This window comes from Pelodiscus sinensis, chromosome 1 (assembly GCF_049634645.1).
Source record: "Pelodiscus sinensis isolate JC-2024 chromosome 1, ASM4963464v1, whole genome shotgun sequence".
NCBI classification, from domain to species: Eukaryota; Metazoa; Chordata; order Testudines; family Trionychidae; genus Pelodiscus; species Pelodiscus sinensis.
The window spans coordinates 231891664-231909672 of record NC_134711.1 but is presented as its reverse complement, the minus strand read 5'-3'; the positions used below and the strand labels follow the sequence as shown (position 1 = coordinate 231909672).

Sequence of the window (18009 nt, the reverse complement as noted above, 5' to 3'; positions counted from 1 at the left end):
GAGATGAAAGGTTTTGAAAAATCAGGTTGGAACAGAACAAGCCTCCAAGTCTGTTGATCTTTTAAATTTCTTGAAGGTTGTGGCACAGTTCTGAGACCACAGCTCTAGCATGGCAAAATCTGGGATAAACCACTCATAATAGCCTACCAGTCCAGTGTCTGACATATTCCTCCAGAGCCTGGATCTTTCCTACCAAAGGGACAGGCATCTCCTCCTCACTGTACACCCCAGGTACATTACTTGTGATTAGCCAGGTGGCACATGGCAGTTAGCTGTAAGCCCTTCAAGACCACTGCAACATGTTTTAAATGCTCCTTCTAGGACTTGCTACGGATGATGATGTCATCGATCAGATCCAACCCTAAGGACAGGAATGAACACGAACTTGCGGACTGAACAAACCAAGAGGGTGGAACCCGAACTGGGCTTCAGCAGGGGTTTTTATAAACCTTAAGGTGGGAAAAGATGTATGAGGGCTGAGTGCATAATAGTGCTGGGTGCAAAAGGGGGCTGAGTGCAATCCTGAGCAGGGTGCACCTAAGCACCGTCTGCAAATCTGTGGAAAGTAAGGCGGGAAACCTTTGGCGGGAAACCCTTCTTGACAGGAATCTAAAATGGCATCCCCACTGACTCCATTTTGAGAGAATAACAAACATTAAAGCCCAATCGTACTTATCATACTTTTAGGTGTAACACGGCCCCAGTCAGCCCAAGCCTCCCCAGATTCCAGAGCAGAAGGAAGAGAAGTGGATGTGTGGCCCAAACCAACCCAAGCCTCTCTGGCCCCCAGAGCAGCAAGGAGAAAAGAGGCCACCACGGCCTGAGCCAGCCGAGCCTCTCTGGCCCCTGGAGTAGTGGAAAGGGAGGCGGCTCTGTGGCCCGAGCCAGACCAAGCCTCCACAGCCCCTAGAGCAGCAGTGAGGGCGGGTGCTGGGGGCAGCAATACTCCGCCCCCCAGAGTACCTACAGCAGGCTGGCAGTTTGGGAGGACAAAGCCTTCCCCCGCCTAAGCCTCTAGACACCCAAGCACTTGGCTGTCTCCCATGTAGTATTTTGAACAGGGAGAATCCCATTGATGCCTGAGGGACTTTGCAGATGGCGAACAGGAGTGGCAAAAATAATTGGTCCCAGTATAACTCCTGTTATTTGTCCTCCTTGAGGAAAGTCAGTCCCACCCCATTGTCATAGGGGCCAGTGTTTCTTCTGGTGAGTCTTCCTCCCTCCCTTCAGCTACTAAGTGTTACGACTGTCATTTCCCTTTCTCCTGTTTTGCTGATGGTTCCTCAGAGATCCATTGTCAGACCTCATCAAGACTCTAATCTCCTCCAGTTCTAATCAGATATGCTAGGTTCAGGGCTTTTTCCCACACAGATCTCTTCATTGTGGTCCCACATACTCAGCTGGACATTCTTTGTAGGGCAATGACTCATATCTCTATGGCTACGTCTAGACTACATCCCTTTTTCGTAAAAGGGATGTAAATTAGATGTATCGCAATTGCTAATGAAGTGGGGATTTAAATCTCCCCCGCTTCATTAGCATAAAAATGGCTGCCACTTTTTTTCGGCACGGAGCTTTGCCGGAGAAAAGTGCCAGTCTAGACACTGATCTTGCGGAAAATAAAGCCTTTTCCGAAAGATCCCTTATCCCAATTGTGATACGTCTAATTTACATCCCTTTTACGAAAAAGGGATGTAGTCTAGACATGGCGTATGGGTATGTCAACACAGCATATTTCAAAATAACTTTACTAGCATCTACACAGCCAAACCGCTATTTCGAAATTAATTTGAAATAGCGGCACGCTTATTTCGAATTTGGTAAACCTCATTCCACGAGGAGTAACGCCAAATTTGAAATAGCTATTTCAAAATAAGTGCTGTATAGACACTTATTTCGAAATAGGGGGCCTCCAGCCTCAACCAAGAACACTCCTCTCCCTCCCCCACTTCTCAGAGCCCTTAAAGGGGTTGACCCTGGCCACTGTGTCTGTGCCAGCTCCAAGCCTGCCAGCCCAGAGCCTGCAGTCACTGCCCCTGACCCAGTGGCCCCAAAACATGAGCCAGCGAGCCACTGGCAGCCAGCCCTCCACTGCTCCCCAGGAGCAGTCTGCCAGCTCCCAGGAGTCTGCCAGGGCCCAGAGAAGGCAGGCACCTTTCTGGTCCAAGGTGGAGCTCATGGACCTTATTCAGGTTTGGGGGGGATGCCCCTAACATCCATGATCTCTGCACTAGATAGAGGAACACGGCCATCTATGGCAGGATAGCTGTCAGCCTGGCCACCAAAGGCTACATGCGAACCCAGGGGCAGGTTCGCATGACAATCAAGTTGGTCTGGCAAGACCCCCAACCCTGAGCTTCCCCTCCCCCTTCTTCCCCTTGCTTTCCCCTTCCAGCTCCCTCCTCCCAGGTTTTCCCCTCCCCTTTCCCATCCTCTCTCCTCCCCTCTCTCACCTCCTTTCCCCAGTCTCACCAGAGTTTCACCCCATCCCCCAGTTTTGTTAAATAAAGAGAGTTTGTGTTCATAAAAATACGTGTATTTTATTTTACATCAGGAAGGGGGGTTAGGGAGGGGTAAGTGGAAGGACATCAGGGAGGAATGAGGCACAAGTCCCCAGTGAGGCAGACCAGGGAGGCCCTTAGTGCTCCTCAGGGTGGAAGCCTTCCCACAGAGCCTCCTGGATACTGACAACCCCCCGATGGACCTCCCGGATGGCAGCCTGCAGTAAGTGCAGCCAGGCTCACAGCAACGCATCCACGAGAAGCAGCAGAGTGCCCAGGGGCAGCTCTGGCTCCATGTTACAGAGTGCTGTGGTGTCCTGAGTGAGGGCAATCAGACCACACAGAGACAAAATGCTTTGTTGTCCCTCATCTAGGTAGTCAGGCAAGCAGGGAAGCCTGAGAACCAGCTGTCCGGGAGGGGGGGCCCTTTAAGCACAGGCCTCAGATAGCTTCAGGCAGAAGCCACACAAAGTAACACCTGACCTGATGCTCTGCCGGACCTGGTTCCAGCTGGCCTTTAACACGATTCAGTGTCCACTCAATGTGGACGCGCTATTTCAAAATAGCGAAATGCTATTTTGAAATGCATTTTGTGTGTAGATGTGTTATTTTGAAATAACTTATTTCAAATTAACTATTTTGAATATAAGATATTTCGAAATAACACTGTAGTGTAGACATACCCTAAGAGTGCATTGCAAAGACATAATCTCTGTGGGTATTGTTTCAGGCCAGTCCAGATTCTTTTGTACCTCACTCTGGCAGTAACTTGAATCAGTCAGTCCTTGCACCTCCATGCCGTTGACCTGCATGGGCTTTATTACTTTGCTGGCCTCTTTTTATGGGCCTTGATTCAGCCACACATACTTGACTGGAGGGAGAGGCCATTTATAGTCAGTCACAGTAGAAGTGTTCTGGACCCCACATACAAAACAAGCCTATGTCACCAAGGAGGGCTCCATCTTGTCTCATGACTATTTCAGGGAGGAACCCTCAGGTCCTTCACCCTTCTGCTCTGGTGCTAGAGGAAGTATGTCCCAATCTGCTACTCTTGATCTTTCTCCCACCTTTTCTGGGCCCAGATAGCCCTGTTCTGGTCCATGCACCCCATTCTCCTTTCCTATTACCTGGGTGAGTTAAGGTGACACTGGACCAACCTGAGCGATTCCAACCTGGGTCTTGTGGAGAAATGGTAACACCTCAGGTCACCCCACATTTTTGCCACTCCTGTTTACTATCTGCAAAGTCCCTCAGGCATCAGTGGGGTTCTCCATGTTCATCCTCAGAGTTCAGTTGTCCCCCTTAGTCAGTGGGAAGAGGGATTCTGGCTGAGTCTTATTCACAGTTGGTCCTTGACCTGTAATTTCTCTGCCTCAGTGACTGCACCTAGTCTGCCTTCTTGCAGCCATTCTCTCCTCCCTCCTCTTGCCAGATTGCTAGCCCTCCATAAGAATCATGCCTGATAGCTGCTGAGGGGCAAGATACAGTTTCAAGTTGATGAAGAGATGGAAATTCTTCCTCACTTAAACTGGATATAGTGGATAGGGGAGGGCTGAAAGACAATATGATGCAGCTATAGCTGCATTTTTCATCTCTTCCGTCATCATTAATCAATAGGTATCAATTTCTGGCATAACTCCTTTGACTTCACAGAAGTGACACCAGATTTACTCCAGTGTAACCGAGAGTATATTTTGACTCTAATAAAGTGAATTTCAGCAGTCTGGATTTCCCTGCTTCCAGGGAAGACCACACTTCCAGGATTGGGGACTCTATCCCCTGAAGCAGAGACTCTGGAAAAAGGAGGTCATGGTGATAATCAACAGCTAAGAGCTCCAAGTGCAATGCTATAGTCAAAGTGGCTCATGCACTCCTTGGACTTGTAAATGGAATCTCGGGTAGCAATAGGAAAGTTATATTGCCTCTAATGGGCAGAAGTGCAACAACTATTTCTAGTTCTGATGTCCATGCTTCAAGGAGGATGTTGATAAACTGGAAATGTTGCTTGAGTCCTCAAGGAGGGTTCAGGGATGGAAGTGGGGGGTAGGTTACAGGAATCAGGGTTGGGGGTGAGGAGGGGCTCTGGGCAGGAGATTGTCAGTGTGTGCGTGCATGCGTTGTATGTAAGGGGGCTGGGCAGGGAGGTGGAGGAGCCAAAGCCTCCACCCAAGATTCATACCAGAACTGTTGCTCTTCCCCTTCTTGTCCTTATCAGGGAGCGAGAGTAAAGTGCACAGATCATCTGCCCCCTGCACTCCCCAGACAGAGTGAAAAATGGAGCAAACTGTGCACTTTCCCTTCACTCCCTGACAAAGGGGAACAACCAGCAATGTTCCCATATGAATTGGGCGGGGAGCTTCAGCCCCCCATGCCCTCTCTAATGGGCACCTGGGGAGTAGAAGGCTCAGGCCTGGGACAGTCCCAGAGAGGGGGCTGTGCCCCCAGCCAGCTCCTTTCTCCTGTCTGGTGATTGTCTCTTTTTTGTATGCTTTTCTGAGAAGCAATCCTATTCCAGACACATCCCATTTTCCTGGCACAACCAAACCCTTCGCTTTAAGTTATGTTAAGAGGAAGCTGCATACCAAATGTGGTGATCCTAGTTCTTACTGTTTAGGAGGAGTTCTTGAACAAAGAGACCGACACATATAGTAGATCTAAATAGTAGATACAAATCTATTGAAATATATAGTAGATAATGATAGAATCCATCTACTTACTTTATCAAAGAGAAAATTAAGGTGACTTGATGACAGTCTATAAATACCTATACAGGGAACTGAAATTGATTAATAGAGGGCTCTTCAATCTAGCAGAAAAAAGTATAACAAGAATCAATAACTGGAAATTGAAGTGAAGCAAATTCAGACTAGAAATAAAGTAAATAAAATATTTTTTTTTGTAAAAAAAGGAGTGTGATTAATCACTGAAACAACTTACCAAGGGACTTGGTGGATTCTCTATCACAGGTAATTTTTCAATCAAAACTGAGTGTTTTTCTAAAAACTATTCTCTGTTTAATCCACAGCTATTGGTTGTGAAGCAGGAATTAATATGGGGGGGAAATACTATGGCCTTTGATATGCAGGAGGTCAGACAAGCTGATTATAGTGGTCCCCTTCTGGCCTTCAAATCTATGAATGTCTATAAATAAGCTACTAGTCTAATTAGCATCCTGGGGTATACTTTCCTGAACACATATAAACAGCACATTTTTGGAACAGTACAAGCAAGCCAGTTGTGTAAGTCTGCCTCACAACATGGTTTGTACCTTGTGAATTCTTAATTGTCCCCACCAAATGGTATATTTGATTCATGCTATTCAGTAGCTAGCATGCTAGCATGCTCAAGACATTACAATCCTCCATGGCAAGACTGTGGCTTAATGTCTGACTCAAAATTTGCTGGGCTTTAGTGCCTCAGCCTTGTGAATTCAGCTGTTACTAGCTCAAATTCCAGCGTGATGGTGGGGCTAAGTAGAGCTATTCCCATTTAAGAGGGCAGTGAATTTCTGCTTTGTGCAGTGAGGCTATTTTGTAGCCCTTTAGGGCTAGTTATGAATCGTTTATTCTTACTGGTGAGCAGTTACTCACAGGGGCTGATTGTAACTTTACAGTCTGCCCAGAGTAAGTAGCAAGCACACAGATGCACTGTCTCAGGAGCAGGCTAAGGACTGAATTATGACTCAGATGACCACAGATCTCCCTTGCTCTGGGGAAGAGTTAATTACTTCATCCTTCTAATGGAGCACTTTACGCCTCTTGTCCACCTCACCAGCTACTCTGGTTGACAAGTGGGGTAAGGAGCAAGACAGACCCAGGGCTCTTTCCACTCTGCCTATTTAAAGGCTTTAAGCCTCTTCCCCTTAGTACAGTAGATTTCTGTAAAATCAGTTCTATATCAAAGACACTGTTGGACTTTATGGAGACTCTGGCTCCATCTCCTCCCTGCCCACCTACACAGGAGACTGTTGTGCAAGCAGCTCTTGCTCTTCCCTACTCCTCAGCTGGGGATGGAATCTGAGCAGGGCCCTGCAGGTGCATAAGGGCAAGGCATGGGGGGAAGTTTATTCCTTCTTGCTTAGAATCATAGAAATGTAGGGCTGGAAGGCACCTTGAGAGATCATCTAGGATACATCTACACTGCACAGTTATTTCAGAATAAGCTATTCCAGAACAGTTATTCCAAAATAGTTTATTTCAAAATAGCATGTCTGCATGATAGGGAAACCTCAAAATTAGTCCAAGGCAGTCTTCCCTAATGTAGATGTGCTATCTGGATTTAGAGCCCCAGGAGAAATAACTTAGAATGGCCTTGGTGAGGAGCTATTTCAAAATAGCAGAAGTGGAGCACCTACACACGCCTTATTTCAAAATAGTTATTTCAGAATAGGAGTTATTCTTCATAGAATGAGTTTATAGAAGTCAGAATAAGCCTTCTGTTATTTCAAAATTATTTCAAAATAAGGGAATTGTTGTGTAGACGCTCGCATAGTTATTTCAGAATAACGGCCGTTATTCTGAAATTACTTTGCTGTGTAGACACTCCCCTAGCCCAGCTCCCCTGCACTGAGAAAGGACCAGGCAAATCTCCTCAACCATCCTTGACAAGTGTTTGTCCAACCTGTTCTTAAAAACCTCCAATAATGGGGATTCCACAACGTTCCTTGGAAACCTGTTCTAGAATTAAATTATCTGTATAGTAACCAGAGGTGAAAGTAAGCAGGTGCGCCCAAGTACATAGCTCCCACAAGAGGTGGCTGAGCTGTGGCAAAAGCAGCAGGGACCCGGGTTGTGATAGAACAGTATCCGTTAGAAATTTTAAGTTACTTTCACCACTGATAGTTACAATGTTTTTGCTAATATCTAACCTAAATCCCCATTACTGCAGATTAAACCCACTGCTTCTTGTCTTGCCTTTGGTGGGCATGGAGAACAATAGATCATGATCATCTTTATACCACATTTGAAGACAGTTATCTGATCCCCACTCAATCTGCTTTTCTCAATATACAGGGGATTTTGTTTGTTTACTTTTCTGCACTTCCTTGCATGACTGAGTAAGGGCTGTGCCAACCTACCCTAGGAATAGTTCCACTGACATCACTGGTTTGATACTGCTTTTACCTGAAAACTCAGATACAAGCAAATCCAGAAAAGAGCCAGAGTGAGGACCAATTGTTTCAGTGAAAGGCAAATAACGTCTGTGTGAGATTTAACACTTGGGATCACCTACTAAAAGAATAATAAGCAGCTGTTCAAGGATGTGGAAAGCAGTATGGATACTATGTGTATTCTTTGTTCTGTTATTAACAGCTTACTATCACATCATGCGGCTTTTTGGATTTTGGGACTCGTAGCTAAATACCCTGCAGAATAATAAAGCCAGGTTCTTAGCTTCCACAAAGGAGATAATTCCTTTGTCTCACTAATTTAAATATTTAATAAAATACCAGGACGCTAATGAAGACCATGCTCAGCTACTTGAAACTAGAATCAAATGGGGAGAATCTTTCATTGTTGCCTCTGCTACAGCAGCATTTGCCATTTTGTGTCAGTCCCTTCCACAGGAACCAATAACAGCTGCATCAAATGGCTGGCAAAGGACACAGCTCCATTATGTCACCTGTGCATTCTTCTCCACAAAGTGAATGCCCCTAGCAGGCTCCTGTTCCCTGGGAACCAAGATTCCTAATTACACCACCAGTCTCCAAGGTAGAACTGGGACAGGGTATTTGTTATTATTTATTCATCCCCTTTTACAATCTTTTCCCAAAAAAAATAGTTGCTAAACATTGGGGGAGAGGGGTTGTTTGTTTGGGGTTTGGAGGGGGTTGGGAGTTTTTATGGTTTGGTTTGGTTTTTCTTTTGTTTTGTTTTTTTACTATTTCCCATATACTGGTCAGCTGAGAGATCAATTAAAACACAGGTGCAGTTAGAAAAAATTCATTTGATAAATTTCATCAGATATTTAAAGCATTTATCCATTTAAAAATCTTTTACTCTGCTCTAATCATGAAAATACTGGTGTCACCACCAATGTTTCTAAATAAATACGAAATCTAAAGAATACCGCAGCACAAGACTCTCTAGCTAACCTGCCTTTCTTGAGGGACTTAAAAGGTCATTTCTCTGTAATTAAATGTATTGAAAACCAAAGTACCAAAGGCTTTTAGGCACAGCTCAGAGAAAAAGGCTCAGCACATCAGTAAACAGCATCTCTCAGCACAATTTCCTCCCTTCTCCCTCTCCACCCCTCTTCCTTTGCTCTGGTCTACAACAGCAGCATATCATGACATTCTGCCCGAAGACTGCTGTATTGTGTGTATATGTAAACAAAGTCCCTCTCAACCCAACTAGTCCAGGTAACCTGCATGAAAGGTGTAAGCTGGGGACTTACTCTCCCTTTAGCCTTTGCATGGTCTTGAAGTGACACTTTGGCCTCAATATTTTTTATGGAAATTGGAGAGACTACCCAACCAGCCACAGAACCAAACAATCAAATCTGATCCTCGTGTGGTATGAATCAAAAGAGCTTCACTGACCTTAATAGAGCGAGGCTATTTTACACTAGGTGAGGATTTGGCCCATAATCTGACTAATGTACTTTGAATGAATGAGAGAAAAAAGGGTTTTAACAAAAGAAGCCACCATTCTGCTGTATGCCACCTGAGCTCTGCCATAAAAGCAGGGAAAAAATGATGGAAATTAAAGTAATTGCTACATCACAACAGTGGAATAATTCCAAAATGTACATTTGAATGAAAATGTCCTGAGTCTTGGGCATTTGGCACAGGCACAAAAGTGCTAAAAAGTGAGTGTAACCAGCTGGATGGCATATTCAAGCCTTTTCTAAAAATGTGCATGCTGTTGAGACGAGTGACATAATGCACTGAGAGAAAGGCAAGATTCCAAAGTTCAGTCAAAAGGCACCACTGAATTTCCAAGTAAAAGGCAGGGGAACAATATATTGTTCATCTCCCTTTTATGCTCCTGTTTAGCTTGGGCCACAGTCTGGCCCACAGTGCCCAATAAAGGAAAGCTAAATTGCACGTAGGGAGCTAACCTATTCAGCTGCATGATGGAAAGAGCTCTGAAAATGCATATAGGATGAATTAAGGGCTCCAAGGGGGACTTTGGCTCATTCCTTGATGAATCTACAAGTTGCAGTTGCACACATTGCAAAGTTTGTAGGAAGGAGCTCAGCTTGGAGGCTTCTCAGCCCTCCACAGCTTCTAAGGGATGCAGGGAAGTGTCACCCTTGCTGACATCCTAAAGGGTTGTAGTGAAGGATTCCCTCCTGAGGAGCATTGGACAGGGTTTGCCAATGTTTTCTAGTACAATAGCCCTCGATGATCAAATTGCCATAGAATATCTACATTTGTAGAAGAAAAAAAGACATACTGTATTATTTGAGAACTATTGTACAATCGTGTAAATCAAAGCAGGATCGCAATACATCTGCAAAGTGGGGGAAGTATTTTGGATTGCTGCTGGAGTTCAACAGACTGCACATCTAAGAGGTCACTGCTTTCCTGCCATGGAGAGATGCCATTAGTACTCATGACTGCTGTGGAATGAAGCACTGGGCACTCGAAGAAACTGTCACACAATTTTGCTTCTCCAGCAACCCAAAACTACTTTGCATCGAGTTACAAAGTGGAATCTCTGCCCATGCTCTCTGAGGCATTGAATTTCAACCAGGACTAGTACCAAGCAAAAGAAATTTCCTTCATCTGCCCCTCAACTCTAGGCACACCAGCATCTATACTCAGACACACATGCACAGACACACATAGCCACCTATTGTCTATTACATAATGTGGGTCCAAATCCTGCTTCTGTCCTCATAGGAGTAGTCTCATTGCTTTCATCTGGACTACTTGCAGGCAAGCAGGATGTGGTCTATATTACTATACATTTCATATGCAAATATTTAGAAAACATAAGCATTAATGCACTTTATATTGTGTTCATAATCATTTTTTTAATTAAAAAACTCACTATACAGCAATTTTTCATTATTTAAAGTATGTAGCTCCCAGATAATGTTTGAAAAAAGCCAGTCATCAAACATACTTGTAGAATATCCAGGTAAAAAATTGATTTAAAAAATCTGCACCATATGTTTTATTATATAGTTTTGGCATACCTTTCATTAGTAGTTTAACTATATTATTGTGTCTTAAAGAACCATGCAACAAATAAACACAGATATAGTAGAAGAATACATTTTTTCAATTGTTTACATAGCAGTAAAACATAGCATATTGACAGTTAAGTCATTACATGTAGATACTAGCTCCAAATCATTGTTCACTGGAATCATCTTCTTTACTGTCCAGTTCACATGGATACTGCATGAACAACTGTATTCTATTTTTAATTGCCAAAGTGTTTGTTCATATTAAAGCAAAGGAAAGTTTGGGAAAGGGGGAGAGGAGGTGGATTAAATTACACTGTTGAACACTTGTTTTCTTCTGTCTTTACTGTTCTCTGTAAAGACTTTTTTGACTGTGGCACAAAGTAAATGGCTAGAACAAATGCAGAAAATCCTGATTTGACCCATTTTTATGTTGTTAGAGGGTTTTTTCCCTCTCTGTGTTTGCAGAAAGATCTAATGCTGCAACTAATGTTATGAAGAGAACCATTCCATGTAGCACCTAAAGAACTAAAGAATTGGATAGGAATGAAAGGGGTTTTATTTTTCTCCTATAGTGACTTTTGTGTCCAATAGGAACATCTCAATTAAATGAGTAACTTAAGCAGTTCTAGAATTGCCTCTACAAACTCTATACAGTAGTAGTGGCAATAACATCTGTAAATTGTGTTCCAGTTTAAAAGTTTTACCACAATCCCAGTATACCCATTAGTGGATATGCAATAAGTCAATGTAGTTGAATAGTACGCCCTACTAATAGGAAGAGCATTCCTGCAAACAATGCAAAAAATATTCCTATAGGAGCTAGTATGAAAGACCAGCCATAGCGCACATAAACAACAAAGTCTGGGCAATCCATTTTTTTGGTATTCATGTAGTTTTCCAGATCAGCCATTGCCTGGACCCAGATGACATACATCACGACCACCAGTGAAAACAAGATGCCTGTAAAAGAAATATCAGAGTTTTACTGTTATGGGACATGAAATATCGATTTTCCTATTATGGTATCATCTCAAAACCAATCAATGATTGAGTCCTGTTGGCTAGCACTGTTAGCTATCTTCACATAGTTGTTGCTTACTGCTGCTTTGCACAGTAATGCCTTCCCTTTTTTTGTTTCTGAATGGCATGGGAGAGGCATAGGGAAGCATTGGTCCACTGGGAGCCAGTTGCACATGGGCTGCTGGTTCTAGTATGCCAAAATGAAGTAAAACAGCAACATGTTTATGTCTTGGATTTGGCCGGGTGTCCATTATGTTGTATTTGAATTCTTGAGGACTATAGAGATATCTCGTTGTTCCCAAAGTTCAGGGATTGCTTCTCAATATAGATCTTATTCGGGGCAGGAAAAGGGTGGGGAAAGAAAGAATGGGAGGGAAATTCCTGCATCCTTTGTATATGTCAACACACTTCACAATGGTGCTTAATCTCAGTGGTATCATTTATGATTTATTCACTTCAGAGATTCAACTCAATCATTTTATGGGCAAATACTGCTGCATCACACTTGAAAAACCTCCTCCAAATTCTCTCTGGAATAGGACTGAAATATGAAAAATAGCTTCCTGTAAGGAAACCACCATAATAAAAATGGCCTTTTCCCTCAGCCACCATCCCAGGGACCCCTTAGATTGCTTAAAAATGGAAAAATAGAAACTATATTAATACTTCTCCTAAACTATATTAATCACTTTGCTACTACTCTATCTACCAGAATCAGGTAGGCAGAGCCAGCACACCATCAGTGTTGGCTGATGTAGTGGTTACATCCTGACTACTACCACTTATCCCAATGGAGTGTTAGCCTTTCAAAGATACAGTCTTGCAGTATGTCATACCCGAATGGAGGATTATCTATTAAGGTAAGGGCCTGATCCTGATTTTTTGCACACTCCAAAACTCATTTATGGCCACAGGCATTCTGGTTATTCTCAGATTACAGGGCTGAGCCCACAGTTTGCTGCCATCCAGTTATTCAAATGTTAAAATGTTAGGGATTCCCTACTTATTAAATCTCCATTCCATGATGCTTATATGAAGATTCCACTGTTCAATAATATTAAAAAATACATATTCATGGGGTACTTTGCAACAAAATGTGACAGCCAATGGACTCTACAGGAAAAGCAGGGGAGTGGGAGTCAAAGGCTTCTTGTGTTTATTCCAAACCCTGCTGATTACTTGCTATGTTTCACCTTGGACAAGTAAGTAACTTAAGCTAAACCATATTGAAATGGTGGGTGCCCAATTTGAGCCCCCTAAACTGGAGGTTAATTATTTTGCATCAAGAGTTTGGTTTTCCAGGTCTCCTTCTGTGAAGTCAATTGCTATCAAGTAGTTAAATAAAAAAAGGCCTAAAACTAGTTGAACTATACTCAGGAATCATAGTCAACCCAAATTCAGAGAGTAAAGTGGACTGGCAAGGTGTTTTATTGTCAAAAATAGATAATACTTTTACAATGCTTCATTAACATCTCATAAGAGAGAGCTCACAACTGTTTAAACTTTGTGAAAACTAGATTTTGAAAACTACCAAAAAAGAGCTGAAGCGGTTAACCTGAGGCACAATCAAACTGTGACTTAAATTCCCAAAGGATCTGCAATATTAATGAGATTGAAGGCAAGCAGAACTGCTATATAAAGAGTGAGTCAGACCCCTATACACACTGCCCATCTATGAAATACACTTTCGGGATTACTTATTTTCCAAGTGCTTGATTTCATGACAAAGTCAAAAACCCCAACTCTACAAGGTATAAATTAAATTTTGAAAATCTTTTAACCATAATGTTGCATAAACTTAATCTTGAATAAATTTAATACTGATGTTGTATTAGACATACAGCTGGTATTAGTGAAATAATCAGAGCTAGAGGGATCACCTCAGGGCAAAACGTGCCCATGAAATAAAAATGCCGGCTCTCTGAATAAAAGTGAAGTCGAGCAAGAGAAACTTGTAACAGAACCGCTAACAATAGCGGATACTGTAGAAGACTAGGGAAAAATTGGAACCAAACAGAACTATAGAGGACAAAATCTAGCATTTCTCCATGTAACAAGATAAAAATCTTAGTGCCAAATACACTAATGGAGTACAGCAGAGATGACATTACCACCAGACAGTACCCAAATATTAAAAGATGTTGCAATAATAATGTAACAAAATGCATACAAAGGATAAAATTACCTCTCTGTACATGTCAAATGTGACTGTTCTCAGGGCACCCAAAATCTTCTGCCTCTAGTGAGAGGCAGTCTTGCCTGTACTGGCAGGAATGTTAGCTCCCTATCACCAACAGCCTGTCTGCCAATCACCGGGCTATGCCAACTCTGCCTTTGCCTTGCAAGTTAACAACGGGCTTACACTTATCAACAGACACCTTTTCCATGTAGCAAAGTATGTGTTTCCTTAATGTTCAGTCTGTTGAAGTATGTCTACACAGCCGCATTATTTTGGAATAACTGACATTATTCTGAAATAACATAGTGAATGTCTACACTACTAGCCTTTATTTCAAAATATCGTTGAGCTGGAGGACTTCTTACTTACTCCCACTCATGGTAACCCTCTTTTCACGAGGAGCAAGGGAAGTCAAAGGAAGAGTGTTCCTTCTTCAACTTCCTGCTGAGTAGACAGCACCAAAAGCCAAACTAAGCTATTTTGACTTCAGATACGCAATTGACGTAGCTGAAGTTGTTTAGCTTAATTCCACGTTAGCCCTGCTGTGTAGATGTACCTGAGGGCTGTGTCTACACTGCACCCCTTTTCCAGAAAAGGGATGCAGATTAGACACTTCGGAATTGCAAATCCGCGGGGGATTTAAATATTCCCCGCAGCATTTGCATTTACATGGCTACCGCTTTTTTCTGGCTTGGGGATAAGCCGGAGAAAAGCACCAGTCTAGACGCAATTCTCCAGAAAATAAGCCCTTTTCCGGAGGATTTCTTATTCCTACTATTTAAATCCCCCACGGATTTGCAATTCCGACTGGTCTAATCTGCATCCCTTTTCCGGAAAAGGGGTGCAGTGTAGACACAGCCTTGGAGAGCTGGCTAGTTTTATAGGAACAAGGATACAAATTTTCATGAAAACACACATTTTCCACAATATGTCTCAGTGAATGAATACAGTGTGCCCCTCTCCACTGTATGTTATACTGAAACAGGCTTTTGTCTTTATTCATAGACAGGGCAACCTCCTGTCTATGAATAAAGACAGGGTGATGCACTGTCCAATGTAATGTGTTTTTGTTTTGTTTTTAATCTCCAAATGCATACACGGCTTCTCGTTTTGCTGGAGGGTGTTTGACACACACACACACCCTCTAGGCCCTGCCCCCATTCCACCCCTTCCCTCAAACCTCTGCCCCTACCGAGTCTCTTCCTACCCCTGCTTCACCCCTTCCCTGCCTCTTCCCCACCTGCTCTCTTGAGAGCATCCCATCCCTGCTCTCAGAGCTTGAAGGCCACAAATCAACTGTTCATGGAGCTCCATAAGTGCTGTGAGGAAGGGAGAAGAATAAGTAAGTGCAGGGCTGTAGGCACATGAGAGGCACGGGGACAGGAGGAAGATGGGGGGAGGTTGGTGCTGGTGGGTGCTCCATACCCACTAAGTTTTCCCCTCAGTGCTCCAGCCCCAGAACACTCATGGAGTCAGAGGCTATATCCAAGTGGTTTTGATAGTTTGCAGCTGTCTCTGATGGTTTTTCATTGATGGAATCATGGAATCATTGAATCTTAGGACTGGAAAAAACTTTGAGAAGCCATCAAGTCCAGTCCCCTGCACTCATAGCAGGACCAAGCACCATCTAGCCCATCCCTAACAGATATTTGTCTAACCTACTCTTAAAAATCTCCAATAATGGAGATTCCACAACCTCTCTAGGCAATGCACACATTTCCCAATTACTGAATCTTGAAAAGTTATGAGCTTTTAGTAGACACCACAGCTTTTAGTAGACACACCCTTTCTGCATAAATAACTTTCAAAAGATGTGTTTGGTATACTGAGTTTAAGTCTGAAACAAGAGCTGTTTGCAAAGAACAGGGGCTCTTTACCAAGGGGCCTACATATCATATCAACAGAATAACTATGTTTCTTTTTAAGTCCCTCAGAGGAGGCTGCAAGTGGAACTTGAATGGCACATGGGCCTTGTACTGGACCTCCTCACAGATATATTTCACCCAGAGTAAAGCTTCATCTACACTACACAGCTTTTAGAAACATGAGTCGGGCAATGTAAACACTGTTGGCACTTTTGCCGACAAAATATATTCACGCCCTACAGGCAGGGTTCACGTTGTTGACAGTACAAGGCCCCTGACAACAATGAGCAGCTTACACTGCTACGTGCCACAGCAAAACTTTTGTCTTGGGGGGGAGAGGGGATTAAGAACCTATGAATGACAAAAGTTTTGTCTCTGAATTGGCAGTGTAGACAAAGCCTAAGTAAAAAAGTGTAGACATAAGTGCTTTGATTGTAAGAACAGCTGAAAATAACTAGTTCTTATATATCAGCTCTGTACTGGGTAACATGGTTAGCACTTCAGGCATTAAAAGTGGCTGATTCTTGGAACATGTGGTATCTTACTATTGGCACCCTTTGTTCTCACGGCATCAGTGAGCAACCCTTATGAATTGTTAAATAAGAGCACAACACTGAATATCTGCAGAAAGGGGAGCTAGAACTGCAATAGGAGAGTGAAGACCAAGAAAGACATCATCATGTGATTTTACAGCAGGACATTAAAACTTATGTATGCCAAATTGTAATGCAGGTAAACTTGCTTAACAAAATGTGAAAGAAAAATACTTTTGGAAAAGTCAGAGGGAAAAATCACAGTATTCTATATAGACAACATCTGTTCTGCATGGCTGAGATTATGGGGCATGTGATGTTGTTTGTTCACAATTTCCACCAATCTGATACTATCCACAGCCTCAAAAACAACTCCGACATTATAATCAAAGGAGGTGCTCTAGTCATCCTGAGCAGGTCATATTATGAACAGGACCTCTGTAGGTCGATCTTCTAGCATTTGATTTAGCGAGGGAATCTGTGAGGGAATAGCTGGGAGTCTGGCAACTATGTTGTAGCTCCTCTTCCTTATCCCACTCCAGCCCAAAGTAAGGGAGAAGAGAGGGGAGAAGCAGCATTGGAAGGAAGGAGTGTAGGAGTGACAGCAGTAAAGCTGATGTAAATGCAGACCTTAGCTGTTTACTACAGGGTCCTGGATTGGAACCCAGAGTAGAGGGTAGACCTGGGATCCCTTATTAATCACTGTAGAGTGGAATAGCTAAAGGCAATGGATACAAAGCTTGTTAGAGTGACATAGGCAGTGGGCATGAGGACACTGTGAAGGGATACCTTGAACAAACATCCTGGAAAGGGAAAACTGCTGAGTGACCTGGCCAATCAGAGCTCATGAAAAGGAAGCAGCAGATCCTGGAGAGAGACGGACAGCAGACAGAGAGAGGTGGAGGGCAGCCACAGGAAAGGGTGCTTACCTTGAGGAGAACAGAACAGAATGGAGGAGGTGCCATCCAACAGTGAGTAACCCCTCCCCCACCTAATCCACCACACACCAGTCCGCAGTGTAAATACTACAAGCTAGGATTTTAACTAAATGGAAATCTTAGAGGTTGGAAATTAGTCACATTGGGTATGTCTACACTACAACCCTAGTTCGAACTAGGGTGGTTAATGTAGGCAACTGGAGTTGCAAATGAAGCCCGGGATTTGAATAGGCTTCCTATTCCGAACTACCGTTACTCCTTGTGGGAAGCCTAGTCCAAACTACCTAGTCCGTGCCGCGTGTAGCCGCGTGGCACGGAGTCCGCACTAGCGGACGTTTAAAAATGGCAGCACCCGGCAATATGCAAAAGAAGCCCAGGAAATTCAAATCCCGGGCTTCATTTGCAACTCTGGTTGCCTACATTACCACCCTAGTTTGAACTAGGGTGGTAGTGTAGACATACCCTCTCTTATTGAGCAACTGTGATTTGTTTTTATTTTGTGTACATCCGTGCTTCATTTTACATATAGAAAATATAATAATTGTTGAAGGAAGTTTCTTTACAAGGTAATAATAAGAACATAACTACTTTTGGTGTTTGAAGGTTTGAGACAGCAAGCTAAATCAGTATAATTCTGTGTATTCCCTGATATGTACAAGTTTTGGGCCTAATTCTGCAGCTAATTCACTAGAGTAAATCACAAGTAATAACACAGTCAGTGTAAACCTTATATAAGTGAAATCAGAATTATATCCTATATTTATAATGAGTATTTATTTAGGGAAAGTGTATACCACTTGTGGAGGTTTGCAGGAAATAATTTCCTGTTAA

At 43.0% G+C, this 18009-nt stretch overlaps 1 protein-coding gene across 3 annotated transcripts in view; it reads right to left on the bottom strand.

Annotated features, from left to right (window-relative positions):
- Positions 1–10930: 10930 nt before the first annotated feature.
- Positions 10931–18009, bottom strand: part of TMEM182 (transmembrane protein 182) — a 29814-nt gene continuing 22735 nt past the window's right edge. For 2 of the 3 annotated variants that reach the window (XM_075917432.1, XM_006127654.4), the window contains one exon: positions 10931–11603. In XM_075917432.1, the coding sequence (XP_075773547.1) occupies positions 11386–11603 (218 nt within the window). In that variant the 3' untranslated portion in view covers positions 10931–11385. Of the gene's footprint in view, positions 11604–17049; positions 17170–18009 lie in introns of those variants that run through there. The other variant, XM_075917424.1, reaches the window with a different exon arrangement.